The following is a 26,773-nucleotide window of genomic DNA, read 5'->3' as shown; positions in this document are numbered from 1 at the left end:
AGCCACTCGCGCCTCGTGGAGGGTGAGATTCAATATCACCGTCATCTTATATGCATAGCGCTACCCAAATAATCAGCCAATAAATCTCAGCTGACGCGAATAGCGAACCTAACAAGAATGTATAATTGGCGATTTCTGCACATTTCCGGACACCCCGATATCGTCAGCCCTAACCCAAGGTAACGGACAGAGCCTCGGGCTTCTGAAAATGAGCCGTCATAAAATCAATCAGGCTCGCTCTCCCAAGCAAGGGAGTGACCTTCTCATTTGCCTCTCACTCCCCGACCGACCGTCGTTCTGTCGCTCTCAACAACAGGACAAAGGAGGATAAATCGAAAGCAAGATGTGGAAGACATCACTCGCCTTGAAAGTCGCTCTAGGCTTGCTCATGATCGATTCGATTATCGAGCTGTCGTTCGTGAGCAGCATGGTCGCATGGTTACACCGGACAGCCAGCAAAGGATTCACCGTCAACCAAGATGGCACAACCTATCTCCTAGCCGGCAAACCTCTAAACTTGATAGGTGATCAAGGCCATACGAGTAATGGTGCTGCCGGAACCGCTTTTGTCCTCATCGGACTCGGCGGCATCGTGTCTCTCTGGCTTCGGTATTGGGCTCGCGACAAAGTGGGCGGGCTGGGAAATTTCGCTCGGTTCCTATACTACCTTTGGGTAGGGCTTAACATCCCGGCACTCCTCCTCACGATAGGCGCGCTCGCCTACGTATTCGCGGTCACCAACGCGCACGACGGGCAGACGATCGACGCCTCGCTGGCTGCAAGTCTGAATGGCAGTCCCTATCCCGAACAATCTTGGACACCGCAAAACTGGTTCTCGGCTGTACTTCAGCTAGACCTAGTCGACGCGAGAAGCGACATCCAAAGCCATTTGTCCGTTATGAGAGGGTGGCAATACAACCTGATCCCGATGTTCATCATCCAGCTCGGCTTCACGATCCTCGTGCTATGGGAGTTCACCACTTGGCGGAAGCAGAGCAATGTCACCCGTAATGTCATGGTAGAGAAGTAATATCTAGGCAATGTTGGCATTCATAAAGGAGTCTCTGGGGGAGGTTTTTCTCGTTTCGGAGTTGGGACGCACGACAGCAATAATTTTGGGAAAAGTTTTTGATCAATCCGAGAATCTAGCAGCAGCAGTCGGTCGCTAGCACACATTCGATACCCTTCGTAAATTCATTATGTATCAAAATGCCTAGGTAATTAATTACTTCGACGCCTTTACTAGGTAACCTATGTATATAAAGATCCTTCCGTGCAATTGAACAGCATTTGAGCTAGGACTAGGTAGGCAAAAGCCTCAATGCTATCCTCTGTTTAAACTACGAAGGAAACGTTCTTCGCGGTCGAATGGCTGTTTTCTCAGGTATGCCATAGTCTACCTATGTAAGATAGTAGAATGGTTTCTCGGGATTTCCATCGATTCGAGCTTCCCTTACTTCCCAGTAACCACTAATCTAACGTCACCAACATCCCTGTTAGCGCACATGTCGTGGCTTTCTTCCACTCGCCGATATGACTTAACAGGCGCAATGTGGCGTGTATTTCTAAAGCACACTCTGACCGGTCGTCTGAACGGATATATGTGCATAGTAGCGTAGTTAGAAGGCGGCATTCACAACAAGGAATTGACCTGACCACCTAGGACTGGTACGGCTCGGAGTCTCAGAATGGGTGGTTACACTAGACCTTGTACTGATTTGCCTTTTCCTAACATTTACTCAGCCCCAGCACTCATTTTTCGGTTTTATAACATTGAAAGTGCAGAAGCTATATGCGAAGCTGAAATCAAGCCGGCGAAGCTTGCAGCAGTACACCATGAAGGAGTTAGAATCGAAAACGTAAAAGTCTGTAGCCCTTGGTATGAATCCCAATTCCAGGCCTCACCATCACCAGAGAACCATTTATAAGGATTGAATTGTTTCGTAAGATACCGTCATATCAAATTGATTTACTGCTCTTGAAAGGGAATAATTTGAAGAAACGCTTGGGCTGTGCTGGAAACGCCACAAGTTACACAAAATCGTACAGGGTTTACGATAGCGTTCAGCTAGCCCCGCATTTCCCTTCCTTCGGGACAGGCACGTAACGGCCATGACCCACAAGGCTGATGAGCGGGGAATAGTTATACCGAGTTTTCGCGTTTAAGGGTTCAGGTAGCACAGCCACACGATTGGCCAATCAATGCTTAGACGGGTACTTAGGTACTTAGCGATACGTAGCGACGCCATGGAAGGATCACCGCGTCACGACAATTTCTTTTGTCCCTAACTGCCTAATGCGTAACCTGTCCGCGCATCTGCCCCTCTATTTACCCCTGACATCTTAGCTTACTTACCCGTCACTGTCAAAAATGAGGCCTCACGAACCGCTCTTTATAAATCCTCCTCAAGCTTACTCCTGACATCTCTTTCCCTCCATTTACCCCATTTCCTCAATCGCCTTCGCATTTACAAACATCGAAAGAAAGATATAAGATATGTCAGGCCACGAATACTACGGCTCTCACGGCGGTGGCGGCGGAGGTTATCCCCCAGCGCAAAACCCGTACCAAAACCAATACCCCCCATCGAACCAATATCCGCCCTCAAACCAGTATCCTCCTCAAGGCCAATACTCCCCTCCGAACCAGTACCCGCCCCAGGGCCAATACCCACCCGAACATAACCAGTACGGCGGCCACAACCAATACGGCGCACCCCCGCCATCACACTCTCCAAATGCATACGCCTCGCCACCGCCAGGCCAATACTCACCCTACCCGCCGAACCAAGGCTACGGCGCGCCGCCACCCCAACACGGAAGCCATTCGCCGTACCCCGGCGGCGGCGCCCCTCCTCCATACGACCACCGCCCTCCTTCAGGCCACAGCCAAGCGTACCCGCCTCCTCAGGGTTATCCAAGTCAGTACTCGCCCCCAGCGGGCCAGTACCCGCCTCACCAACCCCCGCCGCAGCAGCACCAGCAGTACCAGCAGTACGCAGACCCGCACAACCCCGATAACAAGGGACTGGGTTCGATGCTAGGCGGCGTTATAGGAGGGGGTAAACACGGACACGGCGGTAGCCACGGTAGCGCACCGCTCGCGGCTTTGGGTGCGGCGGCTGCGGCGCATTATCTCGGCGGCAAGACGTCTGGACACGGTGGACACGGCGGGTACGGAGGAGGAGGTGGACATGCGCAGGGTGGGTACGGCGGTGGGTACGGCGGGCACGGAGGAGGAGGGTCGTCGGGGTTCGCTCCCGCGGCGGGGCTGGTGGGTCTGGCGGGCGCGTATGGGGGGCATAAGATGGGGAAGAAGCATAAGAAGGAGAAGAAGCATAAGGGGCATAAGAGGAGGGGGAGCTCGAGTAGTGATAGTAGTAAGAGTAGTAAGAGTAGCTAGGCGGTTCGGCCAGCTGCCTATGCGGCAGATTGGGTAGAATGTTGAGGGGCTAGCTTCGAGTTTTTTGGGGGGTTATATCGAAGCTGTTACTAAAGCCCTTCTCGTGATCTTGGTATCCTAGCGTGTTTATGGGTTTGATACCCATATTGCGTTTAGTTATGAACTATGTGTCTGCAACGTTCTTTCGGTTGCATCATGTATGGACCTGCATTCTAACTCATAGGAACGATCTGATATGCTAATAGTTCAGCAGACAGCAAACCGCAGTCTATGTCTCACTCCACATACAACGCTTCGATGTGAAAGCCTTCGTACCCTTCAACACAACATGGAATTACCAAAACCCAGCTCTCAAATCCCCATAACCTCAAAAACCCACTCCCTAACCTCCCCATCCCCACCACCCTCCTCATCCTCCATCTCCTCCTCCTCCGCCATCCTGCGCTCGAGGTCCCTGCGCACGAGCACCCGCATCCAGCGCAGCCTCTCCAGGATGCGGAACTGCCTGACGAACCCTTCCTGCTCGGCGCGCGTCCAGCCGGGCCGCGCGTCGAGGCACAGCCACAGCAGGTGCGCGAAGAAGCGCGGCAGCAGCGGCAGGGCCTGCGCGCCGAAGAGCTCGAGCCGGTCCGGCACGATGCTGACTTGCGGGTCGCACGCGTTGTTCATGTGGTGCAGGGCCGCGCCGATGACGGCGTAGAGGGTGTTTCGCGGCGGTACTGGGGGATGGAGGAAGTCAGTAATATCCATCTTGGTTAGAGCTTGGGGTTGGGGAAAAGGAAGAGAAAATAAGGAGAAATAAGGGGTTAAGTGGGGCAACTATGAGAACACTCACCGGCATCTCGTAGAGTGTCCTCGATGTGCTCGCAGATATCGTACACGATGCGGTAACGTATGCGCTTCAGGAATTGCTCCCGATTGTAGCCGTGCCCGATTAGGTTCGGCATGTTGACACACCGCCAGAACCGCTGGATCTCGCCAATGCGCACCTCGCGGCCCACGTGGTACGTGTCGTGCCAAGTGAGCTCGTCCCACTACGCGGTTTCGCATCTGTTAGCTAAAGGCGATGTGAAGCATCATCAGATTGGGACTCACCTCGCGGTCCCAGATGCTAATCGTATGCACGCCCTTCTGACTAGTGCTCCTACGATCGATCCTATGTTTGTGTATGAAGCACAAGAATCGGTATCGTGCCGAACCCGGTGGCGGAGTCCACTCTCCTCTCTCGAATCGTTGTTCTTCTCTGTTGAATTGGCCTCCGGTGTACCGTATGGGATCCCATGGCTTCGCTAGGTCATCTATCACGTCTTCGTCTAGTTCGATACTTGGCAATACCTTCATTGTTGCGTCCAGGGGTGTGATGATGGTGACCGGGTGGAAATAAGCCCACGGATCTATGTCCTCCTTCCGGTTACAGTTGTAGGCATTGAGCGCGAGCGGAACCGAGTCCAAACGAGGATAACTTCCTTTAGCTAGGGCCTTCAGCACTGCCGTTAAATCGTCCAAGTATTCGTCGTCGAGGTCTGGGAGGTTCCGTGGGTCATTGCCACCACATTGGAATGGACCCGGTATGATGGGGTCTATGTTTGGCATGGGCATTACGTCTAGTCCGAATGTTGCATCCTCTTACCAGGAAGACCAAATGAGGTATTGGTCTGAGTTTCGAGCTTTGGCAATGTGGCTTCTAGTGTGCAAGGTCGTATTTGTAGATTACATGACTTAAGGGGTTACCACATACGCGGGCTACGGCGCATAGTTTTATAAGGCTTTTCAATACTACGTCAGTCATTGACTTCAAAGTAATAGTTTCTACTAGAAATTTCTATAATTAGCAAGCCATTGATGGCTCAATTCGAGTGACCAAGAGCGATATGATTGCTTTGACGTAGGGTAAAGGGGTTAGCACATTGTATCCCCATGTATAGCTACCGATAGAACTTTGGCCACTCGGCAGCTTTCTGTGGCCTTTCATTTTCTCTGAATGAGAGAAATCTTGGATTTTAAATGTTTTGTTAATTAGAAAAGCTATACCTAGATACCTACCCGCCTAGGTAACTTCGGTAGACATCCACAGCATAATATGACTTTCCCAGTACGCCATTGGATAGGTATTCATAGGTATAGTCTCTGGAATGCGTACCTTTTAAGTGTCTTTATACGCCTCGTGCAAGTTCTCATATCTACCCAACGATGACTACCTGGCCATGCATACCTAGTTGTAGCCTCCTAAATATGGATTATCTTGGAAACTTACTAGTCATAACACTGTAGACTGAATTGAATTCAGACCCGTATAAAGATTAGGGAGGTTTAAGCTAACCTCTCTGCCATTTGATGGCGACTAAGTGTGATTCGGGGGACATTCATCATCAACCTAGAACCACGTAATGAAGACTCAAGCAATACAGTCAGTCTTTTTCATAATTTCTCAATTCCTGTCATATTTCAGGTCCTATATACAGACCCGAAAACCAGTATCTCCCATTTCGTTATGGTTAAGCATCGTCCTAGGGGTTTTCTTGGACATGCTAGCTCCACAATGCCCCTTTCTTACAAAAATCAATCTCCCAGGATGATTCATATTAAATTCGAAATCCATTATTAAAATATATCCAGAATCAGAATATCCTTTCATTTATGTGCAGAAACACACCCTCCTTCTTCCCCCACATTATCCAAACTGACTTCACGTAGAGTGTCACCTACAGATGATCCATCAGTTACTATGCTAAAATCTGGCGCCAAGTAAAGCACTTACCATGGAAGTGGCACTCGCGGCACCAGTGTCCTAGGCGTCGTTGACGCTCTAGGTCCTTTTCGTCGCGTGTATGGATTGGGTAGACCTCCAGCGGAAATTCAACCTCCACTCCTGCGTACTGAAATAGTCGGATTATCATTGCCCTATATGGTTCGAGATAGGAATCCACGATGCAGCGCATATCGTTCGAAATGCCTCTTGGTAAACTAGGATCATCCGCGTGTGCCTTCGCATGGGAATGTTGTCGAATTAGGTCCGGGTGAGGGCGTAATCCTACCCGATTCAGATTCGGGAACCGCAGCTTGCTGTTGACAACCGCTGCAAGGCTGATGATAGCAGGGATGAATTCCACGGTCACATCCACCAGAGTGAAAGATTCGATGGTCTCAGGCAGCAAATGAATTAGCCTTGTAGGGTTCCTTAGACTCGTGTCTTTCTCGAAACCGTCAGCCCAGTTGTAATACGGCTCCCAGAGACACTGTTGCGTCAGAGTAACGTGACGAAGCGACGGGAAAAATTTCAGTGTCGTCATAAAATGCGAAACGGCATCGTGTTCATGGAAATGATACCACCAGTCCAAGGTTTTTACGGCTTCCAAGCTTGTCGAGAAGTCGCCTCGTTCCCGGAGATCGACCTTGAGGGTTTCAAGACGGTTACGAGAGTTGCTGTGCTTGAGTGACTTGACCAGATTATTTGGAAGCATCTCCTGGCCTTGGGCAGCGGCCTTCTTGCGCAAGTAATTACCATGGAGGCCCGTAATATAAGTAAAACGCTCAATTGGCATCCCATCTCTGTTGCCTAGGAGTCTATCCACATCGTCCACTCCTAAGTAGCAGTCGATTAAGCTTAAGGAGTGAACATGACGCAGACGAGTTTCGAGGCGACACGCCTCCATACGTTCAAACTCAAGAACCTCAAGGTTCGGTGCCGCATCGTAGTAATCCCGCAAGTCATGTATGTTGACACCGTTTGAATACTCACCTGGACGAATCCTAACGCCGATGAATCTTGCCCTCTTCAAGGAATGGAGCTTCAATGGATTGTGTTGTAGTAGAGAAAATGGATACTCGGGGAAGCAATCAATGGACATGGAGGTTAGGTTAGGGAGATTCAAAAGGAGGAGACACGCAAGATCTCCGCGTTTCCCGTAAAAGATTGGGAGATTAAGATTTTCTATGTTGCGATTTAGCATGAGACTGAGAAAGGAAATCCCGAGCGAATGGCCTTCTAAAGCCCGAGAGACAATTTCAAATAATTCAATATCGTCTACCTCGAGTGATCCGATCGTTTGTGATGGGACCATTCTGAACGTAGTCTCGCGGAGAGCGAGCTCTGGGCTTTGGAGGATGTTTCGTGTGTAAGGAATTATACCGATAAACTGTCTGTGTTCCCTACGGTTGTGGAAGAAGCTTCTGACGATGCGCGAAAGTGCTTTACAGGTGCAAGCTAACCGGGCCAAATCTGAGAAGCCTTCTACGGCCTCTTCGTGGTCCTTGAAGGTGAGATATGGACCATTGCCAGGTAGGAAGGTATCGCATAGCTCAAGGACAACTTCGGTTGGGAGATCAAGCAATCGAAACACCTCGTTAGGCGGATTGGGACGTACGTAATTGAGTTCCATGTTGATTGCGCTGTTGTTGAAGTCGAATTGATCGATGCGTGACCGAGAGTGAATTGGAGAAAACATCAATAATTGAATGATAGAGTGTAGGTTTGGTAGGTTAAGTGCTCGTCGACTAGGCGGAAAGTTGAATGTAATAAAGTTGAAAGTTTTGGCAGTTGGCAGTTTAAATAAGTTGTAATGGAGGGTGTGATGGCCATAAATTTTGGAGTGACACAAGTGCTATTGCCTCTGTGACTTCTGTTGTTCCTTCCTCCTAATATTAACACCCAGTGTTATTTAGCAGACAGGTACTAAGAAACTGTCAAAGTACACCTGACAGCTCAAAGGTGGCTCTAATTCGGAATGCTAAGATACAGTGCGATATGCTATGGGCCTCATGGAAATAACTGCTCTGATGCTCTGATAGATGGTTCTGGCAATACTACCTAAGTAGCCAGATAACTGTCTACCTACGCAACTACCACTCAATTTTAAAGCTAGAAAAATGTCTACGACTACACAAGTATTAAGAGTAGTAAACCTGGCAGCGAAGACTTAGACATGTGGTCTGGAAAGATATATATGATACATGAGGTGTAAACGGGGTTTACAATGGCGCTGGGTATGCCTTGAACTTCATGAGTCGTCCTTATAGAAGCACAATACGCCATATATATAGTACTTTTTCATCGAATGCATGTTGTCATAGGTACGGTGTAATTCCATGATGAAGACATGCGGGGGCACAGTATGAATGAGCAGGATGCTGATTTTGATGAGCCATAGCAATCAAGGATACTAGAATTCATCTTCGCTACACTGTGTACGCTTGCCACCATCTCATACAACCCCCCATAGATACTTATATCGAAGCTCCATTAACTCTGGACCGTGCTTTTCCTCTAGCCGTTTTTGCATCCTAGCACGCTTTCTTTTCTCCTTCTCGTCTTTCGGCGGTTCGTCCGAAGTCACTAACTTCAAGGCATCGTCATCTCGCTGCGTCCAAACTCCGTGTGTCCTCTGCGGCAACTCTTCTCCTCGTTTTAGCATCTCCATAACCTGGCCCGCGTCACCAAGGCGCCAGGTCGTGGCCCGTAGCGCTAAGAGGACTATGTTCCTCGGGTAGCCAAGCGAACAAAACCGATCGATAACATCATCTGGAGTTTCTTTTGCGGGTATCGGGCGATGTGCTGGCCGCGGTGATTCTGGAGAATGGGACTGAGCTTGTGTTCTAAGGCGCACTGACGTAGAATTAACAGTGGGAGATGGCTTGAGAGAAAATGACTCTGGTAGAGATCGACGTTTCGCTTTACCAGCAGCAGCCGTATTCTTGGTGGCCTCATCAATATGACTGTCAGTAGCAGGTGCTGACGTCTCCCCTTCAGAGTCCTCTTGGAAGGGATTCCGAATCGACCTTCTTGGAGTAGGACTTCCTTGAGTGGCGTTCCTGTTCCTGGCTTTAGGAGTAGGGGAAGCGTTTGCGATATCTGGAGATACGGCATCGGATTCTTGGCGTAGTTGCTGCGATGGCGTGATGCTAAACTGCGATTCTATCTCCATATCGCCTTGCGTGTCGAACATGATATTTTGAGTTTCTGGATCAAATCTAAAATCCTGTGTTTCCGGCTCTAGAACCTTTTTCCGTACACCCCGTATTGCAGGGAGTTCGTTCAGCGTATCTCGGGATTCGTCCTCTTCATCTCCGCCATCTGCAAAGCGTTGTGCTGAGCGACGAGCGCTAGGCGTCACTTCAACGGCAGGTTGGTGGCGTAGACTGGAGGTTCCATTGACGTGATCAGGGGTCGACGGAATTTCTGCATTTTTATTGAGCCTTCGTCGCTTGGGCGAAGATTGCGGATATGCGTAGTCGGAAGAAACCTGGCGGGCATCTAATGATCGCTTTAAAGAGGAAATTACCGGTGGCGACGAAGGTAGATGTTCTTCCAGATCCTGATCTTCTTCATCTTCTACTTCCTCTTCCTCTTCCTCTTCCTCTTCCTCCTGATAGTTCTTCCAGAACTCCTCGAACAGGGAAAGATGTTTCTCGTAGCATACACGAAGCTCATCGTGAACATTTTCATGTTGAACCCAGTTAAAGCCAAGCTTTTCAGCAATTTGTTGCCAATCACGCTCTTCAGGTTCCATCTTCTGAGAGGCGACAGCTTCCCACAGGTCCCAAGGCTCGAATGTAATTCCTTTTATAGTGAGGAAAGGAACAAATATATGGTCTTGAGCTTCCATGAAGGTCTTATAACAACGACGAAATTCCTCTTTCGTGGTGAATTCACCGGTGAATGATTGGTCCATGTCACTAGATGCATCTGAAGGTTCATCTGTTGGAGCTTCGGGTCTCGCCTGAAATTCAGAAGGGGAATCCCGCTCCAGACTTGCACCTTCGTCACCAACCTCATCATCGCCCCTTGAGATGACAGATTGGGCCGGTTCTTTGCCTCTTGTATGTAACTTCTGGGGCGTGTTCGTCGTGATATTTGTAGTTTCCTGTACTGGAGATGTTTGGATTTCTGGCGTTTCCTCTCGTGTAGTTTCGGATCTCCAGTGAACAATATCATCCTCGTATTTTGGCGCAAGTTGTTTAACCCAGCGGTCCCTCCAGGATTGCTCCGTATGTTGTGGGAACTAGTCTTAGTTAGCGGCGAACAATATAGTATGAAGATAATATAAAACGTACATCATTAGCCAAATCACGAAAAATCGTAATTCCTTTGATTGCCTTGTTGTGAAGTACGCATTGCTGAATGTGCTGGATTAGTATCCTATCATCCTCTTCAGTAAACTTTGCGCGAGTCCGAGGACTCCGAGACGTAGGATTCCGAGTAGGTCGCTGGCCCACTCTTGGGGGAGCTGGTGTCCTCGGTATAGATGGAGATGAAGGTGCGTAGTGCTCTGCGGTTTGTTTGTTTGGGGGAGTAGGTGGTTCTTCATCGATCAATTCAGGCCGAGGAAGGTATTGCAGTTTCTTGACCCAGCGGGCCTGCCACGATTGATATGTATGGTTTGAATGCTAATCCATTAGTCAACCGCTGACATATTTGGGGTGCTATTCCGGCAAGCTCTTACCTTTTCTTCGAGTTCTTTATATATCTGAAGCCCACTTAAGGACTCGCCTTCTAGCTCCTTTTTCATAACCCAATTTGTGAGAATCTTGTCATCCTCGGGTGTGAAAGCTGCCCTTGTACCCTTCCGAGGTACAGCTGAACTAGTAGGTTTAGACTGCTTAGCAGGCGCACATAGGTAGCCTTCCCGAGGCTGGAGAGCGCCAGCTTTGAGAGAATCCCGGATCCATTCGTAAGAATACGACCCAGGCGGGTTATTCTTCTTTAGATGATCTGCAATCAGCATATCTGCATCCTTCTCCAGTTGAATGACTTTGCCGCCATTGTCCTGTCCGATATGTTAGTATGAAAAGCAACAGGCCAGGAACATAACCCTCTCACTTGAATATTTTGGATCCAGGTAAGCCTCATGGGAACACGCTGCGCTACCCAGAATTTTATGTTCTTGAACAGTCCATTTTGAAGATGTTCTTTGGGGGCGAGGGCCCCTTCGTAAACAATAGGGGCAGCCATTTTGCTAACCCTAACCCTCAGTTAACCCTAAGGTAAACTTCACAACCAAATTAAGCCCTAAAATGGATAACAAAGTCGACAATCAGAGTACAAATTAGTCGGATCAACTTATGTAGCTAAGTTATGAACGGCTATATGCGGAAATCTAGTGGTTTCTCGGTGTGTTGTGGGTGCCGATAATTACTCAGGAGTTTAGCAACAATCGGATGTGGGATCCTTGAGATTCTTGAAATCATTCATGTAAGGTGGCGTTGGGCGCGTCTTCTCATAATCCATAAGCGTAATCTCGGAAAAGTGATGTAAAGTGGTAAAGCGAGTTTCTGGGTGAGTATTCCCTTTTATTGTTGTTAAAAAAAGAGATCAGGCACAACCTTGGGAGTTTATAATTAAAGTCTCGTGAATAAAGTTTTATGCGACGCGTGATGTTAAATCGCGATTTCCTTAGATTTGGGGGAATCATGTGGGTTTTAGGTATTATGCTTGTCGCGGGGTGTTTATCGATTTAACCGAGAGCAGCCTCAATCTACGATTTAAGGTGCTGACAAAAGAGGCTGAATGACCTATGCACCGCCTCAGGTCGTCCACCAATCAAATCAAATGTGTACGACGACCTAGACACAGTTTCCCCCTGATGACACTGTATGCCGCTGTACGCCAAGTGCTACACCTCAGCTTGTTACAAGTGTCAACCCAAAGTCTTTTATTAGAACATGAACACCCAGCTGACGACGGCACATTACTTGACCTAGGCGAAAACCGTCTACGATATTGTTCTAATTTTCTTGCTAGCAGCAGCGAGTTTTTATCGTACTCTCGTGACCGTTCTCATTAATTGGTATAATACCCATCTGCGCATTTCCACCGAGTTCTGTTTCACATGGATTCGTATCAGCGCCTAGCCCGGTGTATGAGGATTTGACAATGATTGATATCAAAGTCTGCACTAGTTCAAATGTTTCGTTAACCCACACAAGTTTTACTGCTGCGATTTCTTCTGAGACGTGACCATGGGAGCATTCACGAAGATCGTATTGGTCGTTCTCGCTATTTCTTCTATGACTTTTGTCGCATTCTTTGGCAGGCTTCCGGCTCTGAGGTATGTACCTGTCATCGTATAAATGAAATATTGCGCTAACTTGACGTGCAGACATACACCAATAGCCTGGCTACATCGCGCAATATGGGTGTACACCCCCAACGCGGTTCTAGCCTTGGACCAGCGACTTACCTCTGGTCGCCTTTCTACGGCACTAGGTAGATTTGGTCGCTATGTCATGTACGATCGGCACCCAACGGTGCTCATCTTTTTCATTCTACTACTCTCTGTGGGCGAATACATGTACCTACCAGGGGTATGGCCGCGCCTGAGCCTCACCCACAAGACTCTAGGCAGCATATCTATCATCCTGCCGTATCTATTCCTATATCTCGCCGCGGCTGGTGATCCTGGCGTCATCACCCCGGCTACGCACTCGCGTTACATGTCGCACTACCCATACGACTTCTCACTCTTCCACCCGGGCTCGCCATGCCGAACCTGCGGCCTCCTGAAGCCGCCGCGCTCCAAGCACTGCTCCGTATGCAAGCGCTGCGTGCACAAGATGGACCACCACTGCGTCTTCATCAACAACTGCGTCGGCTACGGCAACCAGCACTACTTCATCCTGCTGCTCCTCTCCACCGCGACCCTAACCCTGTACGGCGGGCTCCTCGGCCTCGTCGCCGTCGCCGACTCCGCGCGCAACCACAACAAGAACTTCTCGCTGTTCCCTAAACCGCACACCTGGTCCTGGAGCCAGTACTTCGTCGCGCTGACCATGGGCATCCAAGACGACGTCGGCGTCGGCTCCGTGACCCTCCTAGCACTGATGACCTCCCCCTTAGTCTGGGGCCTGCTCGCGTACCACCTGTACCTGATCTACTGCGGCACGACGACGAACGAGAGCATGAAGTGGCAGGACTGGCAGATGGAGATGGACGACGGCTGCGCCTTCAAGCGCGCGCTGCCGGGCGACCGCGCCAAGGACCCGCACCACGAGGCCCCCTGGACGCGCTGGCCCCTCGAGCCCATGCAGGTGCTGATCCGCACGGAAGACGGCGCCCCGCCCGACGCGCGCGACGCCCCGGGCGTCGGCGAGTGGGAGCGCGTCTGGCGCCTGCGCGACATCGAGAACCTGTACGACCTCGGCTTCTGGGACAACCTGGTCGACGTTTTCGTGCCGAACTACACCTTCCAGCGCGCCGAGGTTTCGGGCTCGGCGGCCGATCTGGAGAGGGGCAAGAGGAGGGCTAAGAAGCCGCCCAAGGCGCCGAGGGCGTCGAGTTTGGTTGCTGCTGCTACGTAGTATACGAATGTAATGGTAAAAACGTTGGAGTAATGGGATTTTACTGGGAGTGAATGGAGATGTGTTTTCGTACTTCTCGTGACTAGGTGATTTGATATGCGTATAACTACCTAACTGAAATACGCGAGACGAATCGGACATATAGACCCCTACCCACCCAATCGTCCAGGTCCTACCAACAACTTCACAGTTCATAGGTCATTAGAGCTCCTGACGGTAGGAGTTGAATTGGCATTTGTACATTGGGACCTATCGAATTCATAGATATACACAAGGTACAACATAGACGAGAACGCAGCATGCTTTCCATGCGCATCGCCACGCCGACGAAACCCCTCTAAAACGAGCTTCGAGCAGGAATCTTCTGCTTACTTGCTGTGAATGCATCGCCGAACTTAGCTTCAAAAGGGTCGAGCGGCTCCGACCTCCCAGCTTTTGACTTCTTAGATTTAGATTTAGATTTCTTGCCCCTCTTCTTCTTCTTTGACCCTGTCAATTCCTCCATTTCCGGCGGAATGTCAGACGATGTTACCATGGTCTTGAATGCATCAGGACTCATGATGTCGCCCAACCCTCCTGAACCTTTCTTCTTGCTACTTCGCTGGGGCATCGCTGGCCAATCATCGTCATCGATCGGGGCTTTCTTCGCCTTGGTCCCTCCCCTCTGCTTCGTTCCAGCCACTTCTCTCTCTCTCTCTATTTCCGCAAGCTTTAGTCTCTTGACTTTCAGTTTCGACGCCAGACCCGCTATTTCTGGGGTACGTTTTCGAATCCTTTTCGGAGGCAGAGGCGGCATAGGTGGTAAGTTGTTCTTGTTAAGTGAATCTCGCACGTTTCGCGCGTAGTTCCCCTTCGTGCTGGAATACCTCAAATCATTGATAAAGGCATCAAAGACGTCCTCATCTGTCTTACGAGAGGGACTTTGCGACGATCCATGCTTCTTGGTCGCACTGTGGAACTTTCGGACGAAAGCCTTAGACTGTGGTTCCAACATAGACTTAACGTCTGATGAAGTGTGAAAAAACCGGCTCCGTCCGAATCTAGGACGAACACGTTGCTGCATTGACGAGGCTCGTTCTAGTTCGGCGAAAGAAAAGGAATTTTTCGGGGCATTCTTCTTTTCGAGGACATTTTTCTTTTCGGGGGCGGCTCGAATCTCAGGAGGAGTATTTACCACTTTGGCCTCCGGAGCGGTTGTGGGAGCATCCTCATCCGTCTTGTACTGCAGGTCCTCAAACGAAACAATATCGCCGGACCACTTTTTATTCCTGTCCGTCTCTGGTAGGTTGTCTTCCACCATACCGGCTTGACGAACAACAGCTATCCTCGCACTCTTTAGCGTCGCATGTAGGAGGTTACTGTCACGTGCGTCGCAAGCGGTAACATACACATCCCAATCCACGATCCAGTTCTTTTCCACCTGCTCTTTTCGAATTTTGCGGATAAGTATTTCCAAATTACGACATGTTAGGCGCAGACGGTTCACCCACTCAAGGGCTTTGTCTACCTTAGTGAGAACGATGCTAGTCCTCATTTCCAAGGAGCATAGCAACTTAAACAACTCCGCATCTGTGCGTTTTGGCCCAACCACGCCATCAATCAGCACTATAACCCCCTTTAGATTCGCCCTCTTCTCCAGGTATAACTTGACATGGTCTCCCCATGCTATCAACGAATTCTCACCATATCCGGGCGTATCTGCGACATAAAGAGAATATTGATGGGGTTTTTCCGGGCCCGTCATCGGCGCCTGGCTGTCGAAATCTTGTACGGTTGGCGGCGGCCCAAACCCGTACAACCTTATCGACTTCGTCCTTCCAGCCTTCTGACTGGTAGGCGCCAACGTGCTTCTAAAAGTGTGAGAGACCCCGTTAATGAAGGATGACTTGCCAACGTTGGACCGACCAAGAATGGCGACTTCGGGAACGCGCGTGTTCTTCCTGAGCAAATAGAAATCTGCGGTGGAATCCCATAGTTTGGGAGTGGAATTTATAAACAAGGCTCTCAGCCCTTGATCGAGAGGAAGGTGACGGAAGGGGGTTAAAATGGTTTTCTTGTCGAGTTCCTCGTGCGAGATGTGTCCAACCGGAGTGGTGCCAGCCGGACTAAATTCCGGGAGAGAGAAGGCAGCGATTTCAGCCGAGTTCCCTTTTCTGTTTCTTGACCTCGAGGCATAGTGTCTAAGGTTTGTCAAAGGATTGTATGTAGGACTAAATCGTAGTCGAGAAGTGTTGCCAACCAAGACTAGCCGTAGCGAAGCTGGCATCGCTAGAAGCGCATGGAGTTGGTGGAATTGATTTGTCTTCGTCCAAGACATTTTGATAGCAGTGCTATCGGATTGACCGAATTCAGACTTTCAAGGTTATTAGAGGAACAACTTTAGGCGCAGCATAGACTACGTGACGCAAATCCATTGTAGAATCCGAAAAGTAGAGATTGGAGGCCGGTGCTCTCATCGTAAAACACCTGCGACCTGGATAATCGAAGAGGAAAAGAGAAAAAAAGAATTGATTGAGCTAAGAAAATTTTAAGATTTCCCTAGCTTACGTAATGATAAGTGGCGCGCGTGCATTATCTTATCGATCTTATCGCAATTTGAAAACCGTGACTCGGGAGCGGGAGCGACTCGAGAACCTTACTACTAGTAAGTTACTAGTAATGTTCATAACATCCCGAAGTCCCACCTACATCATCAAATCTTCGACTCTCCTTGCCATCCACCTGCTAGCGACCATGTCGAAACAGTCGCAACTTCGCTCCTTATACCGCTCGCTACTCCGCGAGCTTCCGCCAAAACCGCTCTCGTCTACAGCATCATCACAAACTCGATCACCTCTACATCAACGATTAAGACAAAATTTCTCGGACGACGCACCGCACCCACATGCACTCGCCCAGGCCGACCAGCTGCTTCAATATCTGAAAGCACAAAGGCAATATACAACATTACTAGAGCGATACAATCCAGGCATGAACATGGACGACGAAGAGCGCGTCAGGTTGACCGCCCGCCGAGTCGGTATGGACTTACCAATAGAATACGAGAAGAGCAGCGAAAAGAGTTGAGGGATGAGTTCGCAAATATAAACATGGGGAAATAGATAAAAGCAAGTTCATAGCTTTCTCGTATTTGGAAAAACTGCTCGCAATGATATCCCGAACGCTCTCGAGTCTCTCATATCGATACCCAGCTGCATTAGGTGTATCTATGCCTGTTCTTATTGCAGGTTTCATGTTGAAGCAACCGAGAACTCCTCAAAGCAGTACCTCGATTGCATATACTGCTAGCAAATTATGGTGGAATACCGAGTGTCAATCAGGACGTTAATACGGATTCACGTGAATAATCGTTGATCTTCCTTCAATAGGGTATGACCATTGCGTACCCTTTCCCTTGCCTTTCTAAAGCATATACCCAAAGATCATCGGAATGCAAATATCCTACCTGCCTACGTAAGCATCTAGGTAGGCGGGATGAAAATTGGGCATTGAACGAAGGCAACCCTAATACAACAAGGAGGCGACAGCTATTTAGCTTCAATTAGACAAACTGCTACATCACGACTGCCCAGGTGAGTAAGCCATTTTGGATTAAAAACGAGTGTGTTGGCCTATAAATAGTATAGTTACTAGGTTTTCTTTCCAATTTGCCGCGGTAGGAATGAATGTCTCCAATGCCTCGAGGACTTTCTTGTTCCAACAATGTAAATCCCACTTCCAGACCATCACGTAGTCTACCCATGAGCCCCTAACCATACGACACACCTGTTTCCATAGTGGTCAGTAGGGGCACTTGCAACATACGCCTTAGACATTGAACACTTGCCTTAACGTCGAGGGTTTACACGGATCGATCTCGTTAAATCGTTCAAAGACAGGTACCCGTATCGCAGGTGAAGCCAGAACAGCACGGTGGTTGGTTCTCCTCGCCGCAGGAATTATACTTATCACCGCATCCATCCTACATAGCAGTAATGTGAGTCCGCGTTCGTGTATGGGTCATTCATTATAGAAAATTTACCTTGCGTACAAGGCTCTCCAACCCGCCATTTTCCGGCTGTGCATTGGGAGCGGCCATAGCCAAGGATACAAATGTAACAATAGTGACAATAGAAATCTGCATCTTCAATATTAGTGGTGATAGAATATTTCGCGAAATAGTGTTCTTGTAGTAGATTGGTTGAATAGTTGACCAAGTTGACGAATGCCGATGATAAACTTAAGGGACTCAATTCCAGGGGGCAGTCCCTCGCTTTATAGATCTTTCGGACATCACGTACATAGGCTTACTATTCATACGAAATCCCAATATATGCAGGAAAGTAGGTAAGAGATAACTTGATACCTAGATACTTGCCCTTCCACATCTAAAATTCCTTCTATCAGCGCCATCCCCATTCCTTTCGTCATAGAAAACGAGCCTGACATATGCACTACCTCCAGGAGACAAGCTAGAAAGGTTATCATAGGTCTGTCACTTCACATCGCTACTATAGTAAGTGCTTGAAGCTACCTGCTTATACAAACGCTTGACCATATTACATGAGTTTCTAATATGGGTACGAGGTAATACCTTACCATAAGCCCTCGGAGTAATTCCGAAAAACTTCGTACGACAACGGAAGTAGGGGATTCCTTTGAAAGTAATATCTTGCAAGCATGAAGGAAGGAAATAGTGAAGATCATCCCTGATTAGTACGAATTCTTAGACATCTCACGTAATAAATACACGCACATATATTAATATGCTGGGTTTTCTATAGACATTTTTTAGCTAATGCGGTGGGAAACGGAGGATATCACCGTCAAATAAGTCTCAGTAACTTCTCTTTACTCATATCATTAATAGAGTTTGCAGTGGCTACGTAAAGTAAGTGGTTACATGGAGAGACAAGTTAAAACTGACGTATGAAAAGCGGTCAGTTATAAGTTAAAAGCCTCGTGCCACAACATCTGCGTCATGGAATCATGCAGTCAAAGACTAAATGTATCACCCTACCTCAGTTATCAATCATAGTTGGCTCGATTTTCTGCAGATTGTTGGATCTGTATGCGTATATCATCCCAGGGAAATACGTCAGCATCAATGCAAAAATGTGTCTATATGGAAAATACTTTCGAAGGATATATGAGACCTGCAGACTGAACGCCGTGTTTATCATCGAGATTTCTCACGAAACGGGAAACTTTTTACGAACATGATAATCCATTTGGTTGTACAACAATGCTTTATAACAACCATGAAGTTGATATATGGTAATGGACTTTGAATAAACACTTAGCTTTATGTGCTATCTACTTCTCATTTATAAATCTTCGTGTAGGTACATTACGTTCACTACATATTCTTAGATAGGTACCTACTGCCAGTTCAGGGGGTTGCTTGATCCTAGCTACATGTTTGAGAAGGATGTAAACAAGGCTTCTTTTGCCCTTTTCCCCTTTCCTACAGTAAACTTAGTGGTAATGGATGAAGTTAGTTTAACGAGCTACCAGCTTGATTTGATCTGCACCTATGAAAAATTAATTACCTAGAATTTACAAAGTTTCAAGTCATTTCTATCATGACATGTTTTGGATCCTTAAGATTTTACAAGTTAGCAGTTGCCGAGTTCTTTCCACCAAAGGTTACAACTGTCTACCTGTCTACCTGTCTACTATAAAACGACAACGAGCACAACGGCGACACAATAAAATAATCATGATAATGGCTATTGATTTTTGGTTAAAACATGATTTTATCAGCCCGGCTCAAGCTTTATGTAACAAGTGGTATGCATTTACTTAAACTATGTAAGCTCAATTACAAAGATCTAGGAGAACTCTGCGGGTTACGTGGATAATAGGACAAGTACGAAAACGAAACACAACGACGGCTAACGCAGCAACAGTAAACGTTAACGCTACAACGACAATGTAATCAACATACACGAAGATAATCATAAAACTATAAACCAAATATCTGCTTTTGCCATTAAAGAGAAGTATTACTCATCAAAGTATGATTTGTGAACATAGACGTTTTCTTTCCTCCCCAATCATGTAATTAGCTTAGCTGTGGAGATGAAACATGACAAACAATTAATTACTTGGGAAGGCATTCTATGAGTATTACTAAGTACGACATCATTCGTAGAGTCTCATGATCTAACATCGAAGCTTGTAGCTTCTTCGATCTGTGCATTCCTTCAATAATCATCGAAGTCGAGCTTCAACCAGTCATAATCTTGTTAAGAAACAACCCGAAAAAATAAATCGAGGAAATAGCTCATTGCTTCTGTCTGAATATGGCTCTTGCCTAGATACCACTCGCCTTTTAAGAAACAAACGAGGACCCGCTTCGGACTATTATGGCAAGGCCCGTCCTTAGAACGAATGCATGGACACATTCGACCCTCGTAACTCGGTAGAGTTGGGCAAGTGTATGCGTTGAAAATGCCTCTATTCTTAGAATTAGTACCTTCCACTCCTTCCTTTACACCAAAAGATTTCCCTGTCATAACCTAATTAGTCAGAAGTTGAAGAATCACCACTGTCCTAGGAAAGCAAAGTACTGAGGTAGATACCTGGTACTACTGATTTCACCGCCTAGGAGGTAAGGCCATTTTCTATTTAACACCACCCGTAGGAAGATTCTCTAATTCCATTCCAATCTGCCAAATTTACCATTAACCATCATTTCCCTCTTTACCCACACTCCCAATCTCGAAGAAAAGATCCGCCACGATGGTGACTATCCGTAATTGGCGTAAAACTAAGCACGCCCTCCCCGACGCCGACCCGGACGCAGCTCCTTGCCACCCCGGAGCTGATGGCTGGGTTAGCACTGACGGCAAACTCATGTGTGAGTGTGGTGCTGTGGTCAAAAATGATTCACACTGCATTTCTTCGCACTTGACTAAAGTCCACAACCCCAGCTCGGCCTACCAGAAGACGCAGTTTAAGCTGGACGGTATGGTTTGGGCATGCCCCGATTGCGATTCACACCATCGCAATTGGAATGCGCTGCTGGCTCATTACCGTCGTCATCCCCATGACTTCAGAGGAGATTCCTCCGGGTTACGGGATCAATCAGATCCCTACAAACCGGAGAGCAGCTTAGATGAAGCCTTCATCGCCTTCATCGCTCGAGGTAAGTACCTGTATATAAAGCGTTCACCGTAAAATCCTTTCACTAATTCGTCGAATCATTATAGCACGATTAGCAAACCAGATTCACTAGGGATTCTCAAATTACTTCGATTCTATCCGATGGTTCGTAATCGTTCTCTATTTTCCTAAATATCGCAAAATAAACTAATCATCTAATATAGGACATTGCAACCTTAAGCAACGGCAAATGGACGAAGTGGCTTCGGATTATGGGATCAAAGGATACTAGTTGAATAAGATTATGAATTCGATGATAACATTGAACGGCATTAGGCTACTACTCGAATGAGAAATGATGCGTATTAAATGTGTTTGGAAAAGTCTTATTTAATTTATTCTTTTTATTGTTTTTGTTACCGCGTTGGATTAAGAAAGACGACGCCGCAGATAGCGTTATGCAGCAGTCGTCGTTCTGTTATTGCTCTAACTTCCTTACCAAGAATCGAGATAAAGGCCGGAAACCGCCCCGATGCCGGGACGTTAAACGTCGGGACCGGGCAAAATGCGGAAGACCCACATCCGGTATATCGGTCGTAATTGCCTACCCAGCTTCAGTTTGCCTAGTACTTGAGCAATTCACAGTGTCGTCTAGGAAGTATTTTGCTTTGTAATTGTCTCTAAGCTTCGGCAATAATTTAACCAGAAATAGACTTCTGAGACAATTATATTATTACAATAATTTTAGCAAAGAATGGCGAAAATGATTTACCTAAAAATCATCAACTGGACAGGGGTGACCCGATCATAGCCGGAGGTGCGGATTAGTCTTTAAGAAGCTAGGTAAGAATCATCAATACGATATGTCTACTGCGACATCTAGAGGTACCTATCCTAAAGAATATTGCCAATAGATGTGGAACATTAGAATGAAATTGTCTATTCACATTTGAAAACCTGCACCTAAGAGAACTGGCTGTACTTAGGTATGTGTGTGAGAAGCTAACAAGCGAAGGGTGAGGTATTTAACTTTATGTTCATGAAGAACCCTTCGTGATTATTTTTAGGGGTGTAATCTAGGGACGAACAGTAGTATGAGTTATCGTACTGCTGAAGGCAATTTTAAGGAGAGCCCTAATACCTCTAAGATCTCTGCTAATTAGAGGGTTAGGATCATAGTGAAGCATAACCAACTAATGGATCTAACGTGTTATTAATCCGAGTCTGGTATGTAACAACCATAAGAGTTGTAGAATTGTTGAACAATGCCCCCGAATAACGAGTATTGTTGCTCGTACATCAAAGAGACGACTGATGAGCTTCAATGTTAACACCTAAGTCATAATACTTAATAGATATTCTTAGTATCAACAAGCAATGACCTTTGTGGCTAAGTGGTCATGGTTATGCGTGTCCAATGATGATAAAAGATGTTTGTTCCAAGCTGAATGCCTGATGACCTGTGATTCTGCAATTTCTGAGGACATTTTTTGCCCCCTTTTGCATACCTTCAACTCTCTTGCTAACTCGGATATTAACTAACCAGGGAGAAATAGCATGCCCTTAATATGATGGTCTGATATCACCTCCAGCTATATTTTGAAATCCCAGTCATAAACCAGACACCACGGGTGCTTCGAGGGCCTAAGTTCGAGTCTAGGGATGAATCTTCAAATTTTAAAGAAAAAATCTGTAAATACTGTGAGAACCTGCCATATCATTTAGGCATTTTCTAGCCCTCTGATTCAATTACCCTTATCAACAGACCTAGCTTTAACAACAGCACTGGAGCAGCAGGGATGAAAGCGTTTGAATATAGGTAAACGTATCAATTCGTTAATCAGGTACTTGAGTACCTACGTACCTAGCATCTATCTAAGGATAATCGTGGCATCTCCCAAACTTACCCGAGGTAATTGAGAGTAAATGAAATACTTCGAGCCATAAATTCATACCATTCATCATGAACTAAAAGGGGTATCACACAAACAGGCGGGTACAAGTCGTCACCCGCAGATGTCCCATTACACCAACACGGAATTGCGTTCACATCGCCTTCCAATACCGTCGTCCTCAATACCGTCATCCTCATGTCCTAGCTTAGCCACCGCCGACGCCTCCATCTTCAAGGCTCTCATCCCAACCACCCGTCGACAACAGCCACTCGCCTACACGCTCCTTGACGCCCTTCATGGCTTCGCCGAGCGCGCCCTCCCACTGATCCTGGACAACGCGCACCTTCTCCTTAAGGTCGTCCGTAAGTCGCGTCTGCTCCACCCCACGTTCCTCCTCAACAACCCTCGGATCGCGGCCCTCCGCCTCGCCGACCTTCGCGCGCGCACTCGTAACCGCCTCCTTGACCTCGTGCAGCAGGCATAAGAGGTTAGTCTGGGACTCGATGAACTGGTACGTGCTCTTCTCCGCGTGCAGCAGCAGACTAAACAGGTACTGCAGCGGGTGCGTGTGGTAGCTCGGGTTCTCCTCGAACTCCGCGTGCGGGATCTGGATGCGGAAGTGCTGGTCCAGGGACGCGGGGATCTTGTCGAGCAGCCTTTTCAGCGGCGGCGCGAGGTCCCAGAACGCGTTGAGCTGCATGTCGACGCCGCGGACGACGTTCTCCTCGACGACGTCGCGGAACTCCCTTGTCCTTTGCAAAACCTCGCTCGCGAACGCGAGACGCCGCTTATCCGCGTCGTCGACGAAGAAGGCCTCGGCCGTCCGCAGCTTCTCCTCGTTGCCCGAGAGCCGGTACGGCGTGACCACCATCTCCTTGTACCGGTCGTTGCGGTCGCTGAGCAGGTCGTAGATCTCGCGGTGCAGCATCTCGCGCGCCTCGAAGATCCATTTTAGCAGCGTTAGCTTCTCCAGCAGCTCCGGCTGCTCGTCGCCTTCCTCCTGCGGCATGTTGGGGTCGGGCGCCTGCGTCTCGACGAACAGGCGCGAGCGCAGCTCGTCGAAGAGCGAAGACGCCTGCGCGATGCGGCTTGTTAGTAGCTCGTTCAGCGGCATTACTACCGCGTTCTGGAACCGGTCGAATTCCTGCTTCTCGACCTCCTTGGCCTTCGCGTTCTCCGACGCCTGCGTGTCGGCTTCGATGGCCGCCGCTTCGGCGTACGACATGTTGCCTGCGCTGATTTCCTGGTGCAGGTTTGCGCGCAGCGACTTTTGGCGCGTGCTGGCTGCTTGCGCGGCTTCGTCCCGCGCTCGCTGCGTGTCTTGCTGGAAGCGGTCTTTGGTTGCTTGGACTTCTCGCAGGTCGCTGAGGGCTCGCACGAGAGTGCGCGTAGAGGAGAGTTCTGGGTGGTTGTTATTTACCGCGGGGTGGTGACGCGGATATGGTGGTGGAAGTGTCACGAGTCGCGATATGTCAAGTTGAGATGGACTCGGCGTGTTTGGTGCTGACGAGGCCACGGATAAGAGTGAGTTTCTGAATGGATGAGGCGTTGGCGTCTGCTTCGATTCGTGCCACCCAACCTTTTCAGGAGGGTATTCGTTTTCTGCGTAATGTTGTTCACTGGGTCCGGCGAGACTATCCATGCTTCCCGGTGTATCCTGCCACTGTAAAGCTTCTCTAGCTTCTTTAGGTACACCCATATACTTCGATTCTCGTTTTGTCCTTTCTATTCTATTGCCTTCCCCGCCGGATTCGGTCTCCCACCACCGACTCGCCGGCCGTCCTCGAGAACTAGATTCATCAGGATGCTCACTAACGCTCATGCTAAGAATGGGTGATAGCGATGGCATATATTGCGAGTTCCAGTTCGTGTTTCCAGGCGTTCCATTCATGGGAGAGGGAGAGGCAGGAAGGTTTGCTGAAGCTGGAGCTGAATTTGACTGGACTTGTTCACGGAAGACAGAATTCATTGAGTTTCGTTGTGACCTCGTCTCGGACATCTGTGGCGTCCATTCACCGGACTGTGAGTTAGATGAGTCGCGCCGAACCTTCATAGGGCGGAATAAATCCCGCGTCAGATCAAAGATCTCAGATCCCATCGCTCCGATAGCCGTTGCATATCTTTCACGCCGTAACCTAGACTCATTGACTATGAAGTCAGTAAAGAGCTTAACTCGCTCGGCATCCGATCCCGCAACGGCTTCTTGGTTGGCGAATGCTTGAAAGCGCTCTATGCTGCCTCGACAGAACTGCTCTGCCGTCTGGCCGATTACGGCTTGTTTGGTTGTGGGATAAGCGGCTGGTGAAAGGGCATTCATCAAATTTTGAATTTCAGGCCGTGCTTGGGAACAGTTAGAGGCGGACCGGCTTTGCGGTGGCGGGGTGGGAAGGGCTTTCGGAGCGATGGCGTGGCCCGGTTCTGTGACCGGATATCCCTTTTGCGGACGCGGTGAAAAGGGTGGCGTCGGCGTCTCTGGGTGGAGCCCGGCAGACGGACGAGGTGTTGAGTTTCTAGAGTCGAAGTTCACGTCGTCACCAGATCTTGGCACGTCGGCTATTGATTTACCACCGCTTCGTGGAGTTCCTTTATGGACCGAAAATTTTCTAGATACGCCCGATCCGCTAGGAACTATAATGTCAGTTAAAGGCTGAATACCATCCTCAGGTCTCTGTCGTGTTCGACTCTCATTCCGCCTTTCACGCAAGGACTTTTCACCTCGGACAGCACCAGTCCTATTGAGGCCGGCAGAGCCCGATGCGGATCCCGACTCAGGGGGAGCCTGGGAACTAGACCCGGCGGCGGCGGCGGACGTATCAATTGTTAATCCAAGCGGATTAGTCGATTTACCACGGGCGGCCTGACGTTCGTCATTGACCCAGTCGGCAGGAGTTGGCGGGACGGGGCCAAGAGCAGTTACTCCACTAGGAGGTGGCCGCCTTGTAGGAGGAGAGACGACAGGATCGGTGGTCCTATTGAGACTTTGGGATCGGGACTGAGTGGGAGGAGGTCCCGGCGGCGGTGGAGGTAGAGGCATGCCGGGCTCCCATCTCGATTGAGAAGCCGATCTGGACCGCGCTGAAGTCGGCGTGTCAATTGCGCTCGCAGATGCCGCTCTGCGCGCACTAGGGGGCGCAACGAAGAGATTAGGATCTGCTGGATTTGACGGGTTTACTGGGGTAGGGACCTGAATTGCAAGCGGTTGTGGTCGGGATATTGAAGTGGGAGGATGAGGATCAGGAGGCGATGATTCAGGTGTGCCTCGATCTCTCCGTCGAGTTAAAGACGGTAGACCAAAGCGCCTTTCACGAGAAGCACCGCGCCCATTTGAGCCCGGCGGCGGAGGAAAGTTCTGACTATTCGCTGGTTCCGGAGAAGGACGATGAACGCTCGAAGCGGGAACCCGAACTGCAGAGATGTTTGCCGGAGGCGTCTCATAAACGGTGCTAGCCGGTCCCTGACTGCGCGGAGGGGAATAAGGCGGAGGTGGCGCGGGAGCTGCCGCTATCATGTTCGTCAGCTTACGCTTCACCGACTAGCGTCTTAAGACGGTATTTTATGAATAGCTTACATTGTGAATCGCGTAGCGACGATGGTGGAGGGAACTGTCGCGTTCGCTCAGGACCGGCCACAGGAGAAGGCACCCATTCTTGAGGATTATAGGGTTGTACAGAACTCGCCGGCGTGTGAAGCCCGGCGAAAGTGTGCGATGAGCTGATTGAAACTGCAGAATGTGGTGTGTTCAGCTGGTTGTGGAATCCGCCTAGAGCCGTCGTCCGCAAAGGATTAAGCGTTTGACGAAGTCGAGAAGTTGCACTCTCGCGCGGACTGGTCATCATCACTTATAATAGTCGCAACTGACTCAAATAGAGGCGCGCGGGGAAGACGACAGTAGATAAATCCGGGATAGACGCTGGCGCGAGCGGGATGTAGATTAAACTGCGCTTGGTACTGATATCCTAAAGTGCCTTACGGCCGGCACTCGCTGCGCTCGCTACCTTCACCACTCGTCCTTCAGTCGGGGAATTGGAGAACGACCTTGTCGCCGACTATTCTCCCATGACCCGATATTCCGTATATCGAATAGGAGACGAAC

General features: G+C 48.8%; 10 protein-coding genes across 10 annotated transcripts; 5 read left to right on the top strand and 5 right to left on the bottom strand.

Annotated features, from left to right (window-relative positions):
• The first annotated feature begins 194 nt into the window (after positions 1 to 194).
• On the top strand, positions 195 to 1,359 carry F4807DRAFT_28986 (uncharacterized protein). The gene has a single exon (XM_047994794.1). The coding sequence runs from the start codon at positions 344 to 346 to the stop codon at positions 1,028 to 1,030; it is 687 nt and encodes a 228-aa protein (XP_047855735.1). The 5' UTR covers positions 195 to 343; the 3' UTR covers positions 1,031 to 1,359.
• Positions 1,360 to 2,269: 910 nt separating this feature from the next.
• On the top strand, positions 2,270 to 3,604 carry F4807DRAFT_28967 (uncharacterized protein). The gene has a single exon (XM_047994790.1). The coding sequence runs from the start codon at positions 2,498 to 2,500 to the stop codon at positions 3,401 to 3,403; it is 906 nt and encodes a 301-aa protein (XP_047855734.1). The 5' UTR covers positions 2,270 to 2,497; the 3' UTR covers positions 3,404 to 3,604.
• A 1-nt stretch (position 3,605) lies between these two features.
• On the bottom strand, positions 3,606 to 5,002 carry F4807DRAFT_466532 (uncharacterized protein; the record flags this gene model as incomplete). Its single annotated transcript, XM_048002394.1, has 3 exons — positions 3,606 to 4,122; positions 4,239 to 4,437; positions 4,499 to 5,002. The coding sequence occupies 3 exons, from the start codon at positions 5,000 to 5,002 to the stop codon at positions 3,755 to 3,757; spliced, it is 1,071 nt and encodes a 356-aa protein (XP_047855733.1). The 3' UTR covers positions 3,606 to 3,754.
• A 1,032-nt stretch (positions 5,003 to 6,034) lies between these two features.
• On the bottom strand, positions 6,035 to 7,782 carry F4807DRAFT_458784 (uncharacterized protein; the record flags this gene model as incomplete). Its single annotated transcript, XM_048001263.1, has 2 exons — positions 6,035 to 6,105; positions 6,162 to 7,782. 2 exons carry the CDS (start codon positions 7,780 to 7,782, stop codon positions 6,035 to 6,037), a joined length of 1,692 nt encoding a protein of 563 aa, XP_047855732.1.
• A 463-nt stretch (positions 7,783 to 8,245) lies between these two features.
• Positions 8,246 to 11,768, bottom strand: F4807DRAFT_419402 (TRF2-interacting telomeric protein/Rap1 C terminal domain-containing protein). The gene is made up of 4 exons (XM_047997413.1): positions 11,220 to 11,768; positions 10,843 to 11,166; positions 10,454 to 10,786; positions 8,246 to 10,401 (listed from the first exon to the last, which is right to left on the bottom strand). Exons 1-4 carry the CDS (start codon positions 11,349 to 11,351, stop codon positions 8,605 to 8,607), a joined length of 2,586 nt encoding a protein of 861 aa, XP_047855731.1. The 5' UTR covers positions 11,352 to 11,768; the 3' UTR covers positions 8,246 to 8,604.
• A 503-nt stretch (positions 11,769 to 12,271) lies between these two features.
• Positions 12,272 to 13,865, top strand: F4807DRAFT_28944 (zf-DHHC-domain-containing protein). The gene is made up of 2 exons (XM_047994784.1): positions 12,272 to 12,447; positions 12,499 to 13,865. Exons 1-2 carry the CDS (start codon positions 12,359 to 12,361, stop codon positions 13,694 to 13,696), a joined length of 1,287 nt encoding a protein of 428 aa, XP_047855730.1. The 5' UTR covers positions 12,272 to 12,358; the 3' UTR covers positions 13,697 to 13,865.
• Positions 13,865 to 16,191, bottom strand: F4807DRAFT_28940 (uncharacterized protein). Its single transcript, XM_047994783.1, has one exon. It carries the CDS (start codon positions 16,011 to 16,013, stop codon positions 14,034 to 14,036), a length of 1,980 nt encoding a protein of 659 aa, XP_047855729.1. The 5' UTR covers positions 16,014 to 16,191; the 3' UTR covers positions 13,865 to 14,033.
• A 130-nt stretch (positions 16,192 to 16,321) lies between these two features.
• On the top strand, positions 16,322 to 17,308 carry F4807DRAFT_419400 (uncharacterized protein). The gene has a single exon (XM_047997412.1). It carries the CDS (start codon positions 16,355 to 16,357, stop codon positions 16,760 to 16,762), a length of 408 nt encoding a protein of 135 aa, XP_047855728.1. The 5' UTR covers positions 16,322 to 16,354; the 3' UTR covers positions 16,763 to 17,308.
• A 3,114-nt stretch (positions 17,309 to 20,422) lies between these two features.
• On the top strand, positions 20,423 to 20,918 carry F4807DRAFT_458779 (uncharacterized protein; the record flags this gene model as incomplete). Its single annotated transcript, XM_048001262.1, has 2 exons — positions 20,423 to 20,828; positions 20,893 to 20,918. The coding sequence occupies 2 exons, from the start codon at positions 20,423 to 20,425 to the stop codon at positions 20,916 to 20,918; spliced, it is 432 nt and encodes a 143-aa protein (XP_047855727.1).
• A 1,967-nt stretch (positions 20,919 to 22,885) lies between these two features.
• Positions 22,886 to 26,516, bottom strand: F4807DRAFT_450946 (uncharacterized protein; the record flags this gene model as incomplete). Its single annotated transcript, XM_048000186.1, has 2 exons — positions 22,886 to 26,181; positions 26,249 to 26,516. 2 exons carry the CDS (start codon positions 26,514 to 26,516, stop codon positions 22,886 to 22,888), a joined length of 3,564 nt encoding a protein of 1,187 aa, XP_047855726.1.
• Positions 26,517 to 26,773: the final 257 nt, after the last annotated feature.

Source organism: Annulohypoxylon truncatum (genome assembly GCF_022578515.1).
Source record: "Annulohypoxylon truncatum strain CBS 140777 unplaced genomic scaffold F4807scaffold_10, whole genome shotgun sequence".
NCBI lineage: Eukaryota > Fungi > Ascomycota > Sordariomycetes > Xylariales > Hypoxylaceae > Annulohypoxylon > Annulohypoxylon truncatum.
This window is presented reverse-complemented; position numbering and strand designations above follow the sequence as displayed.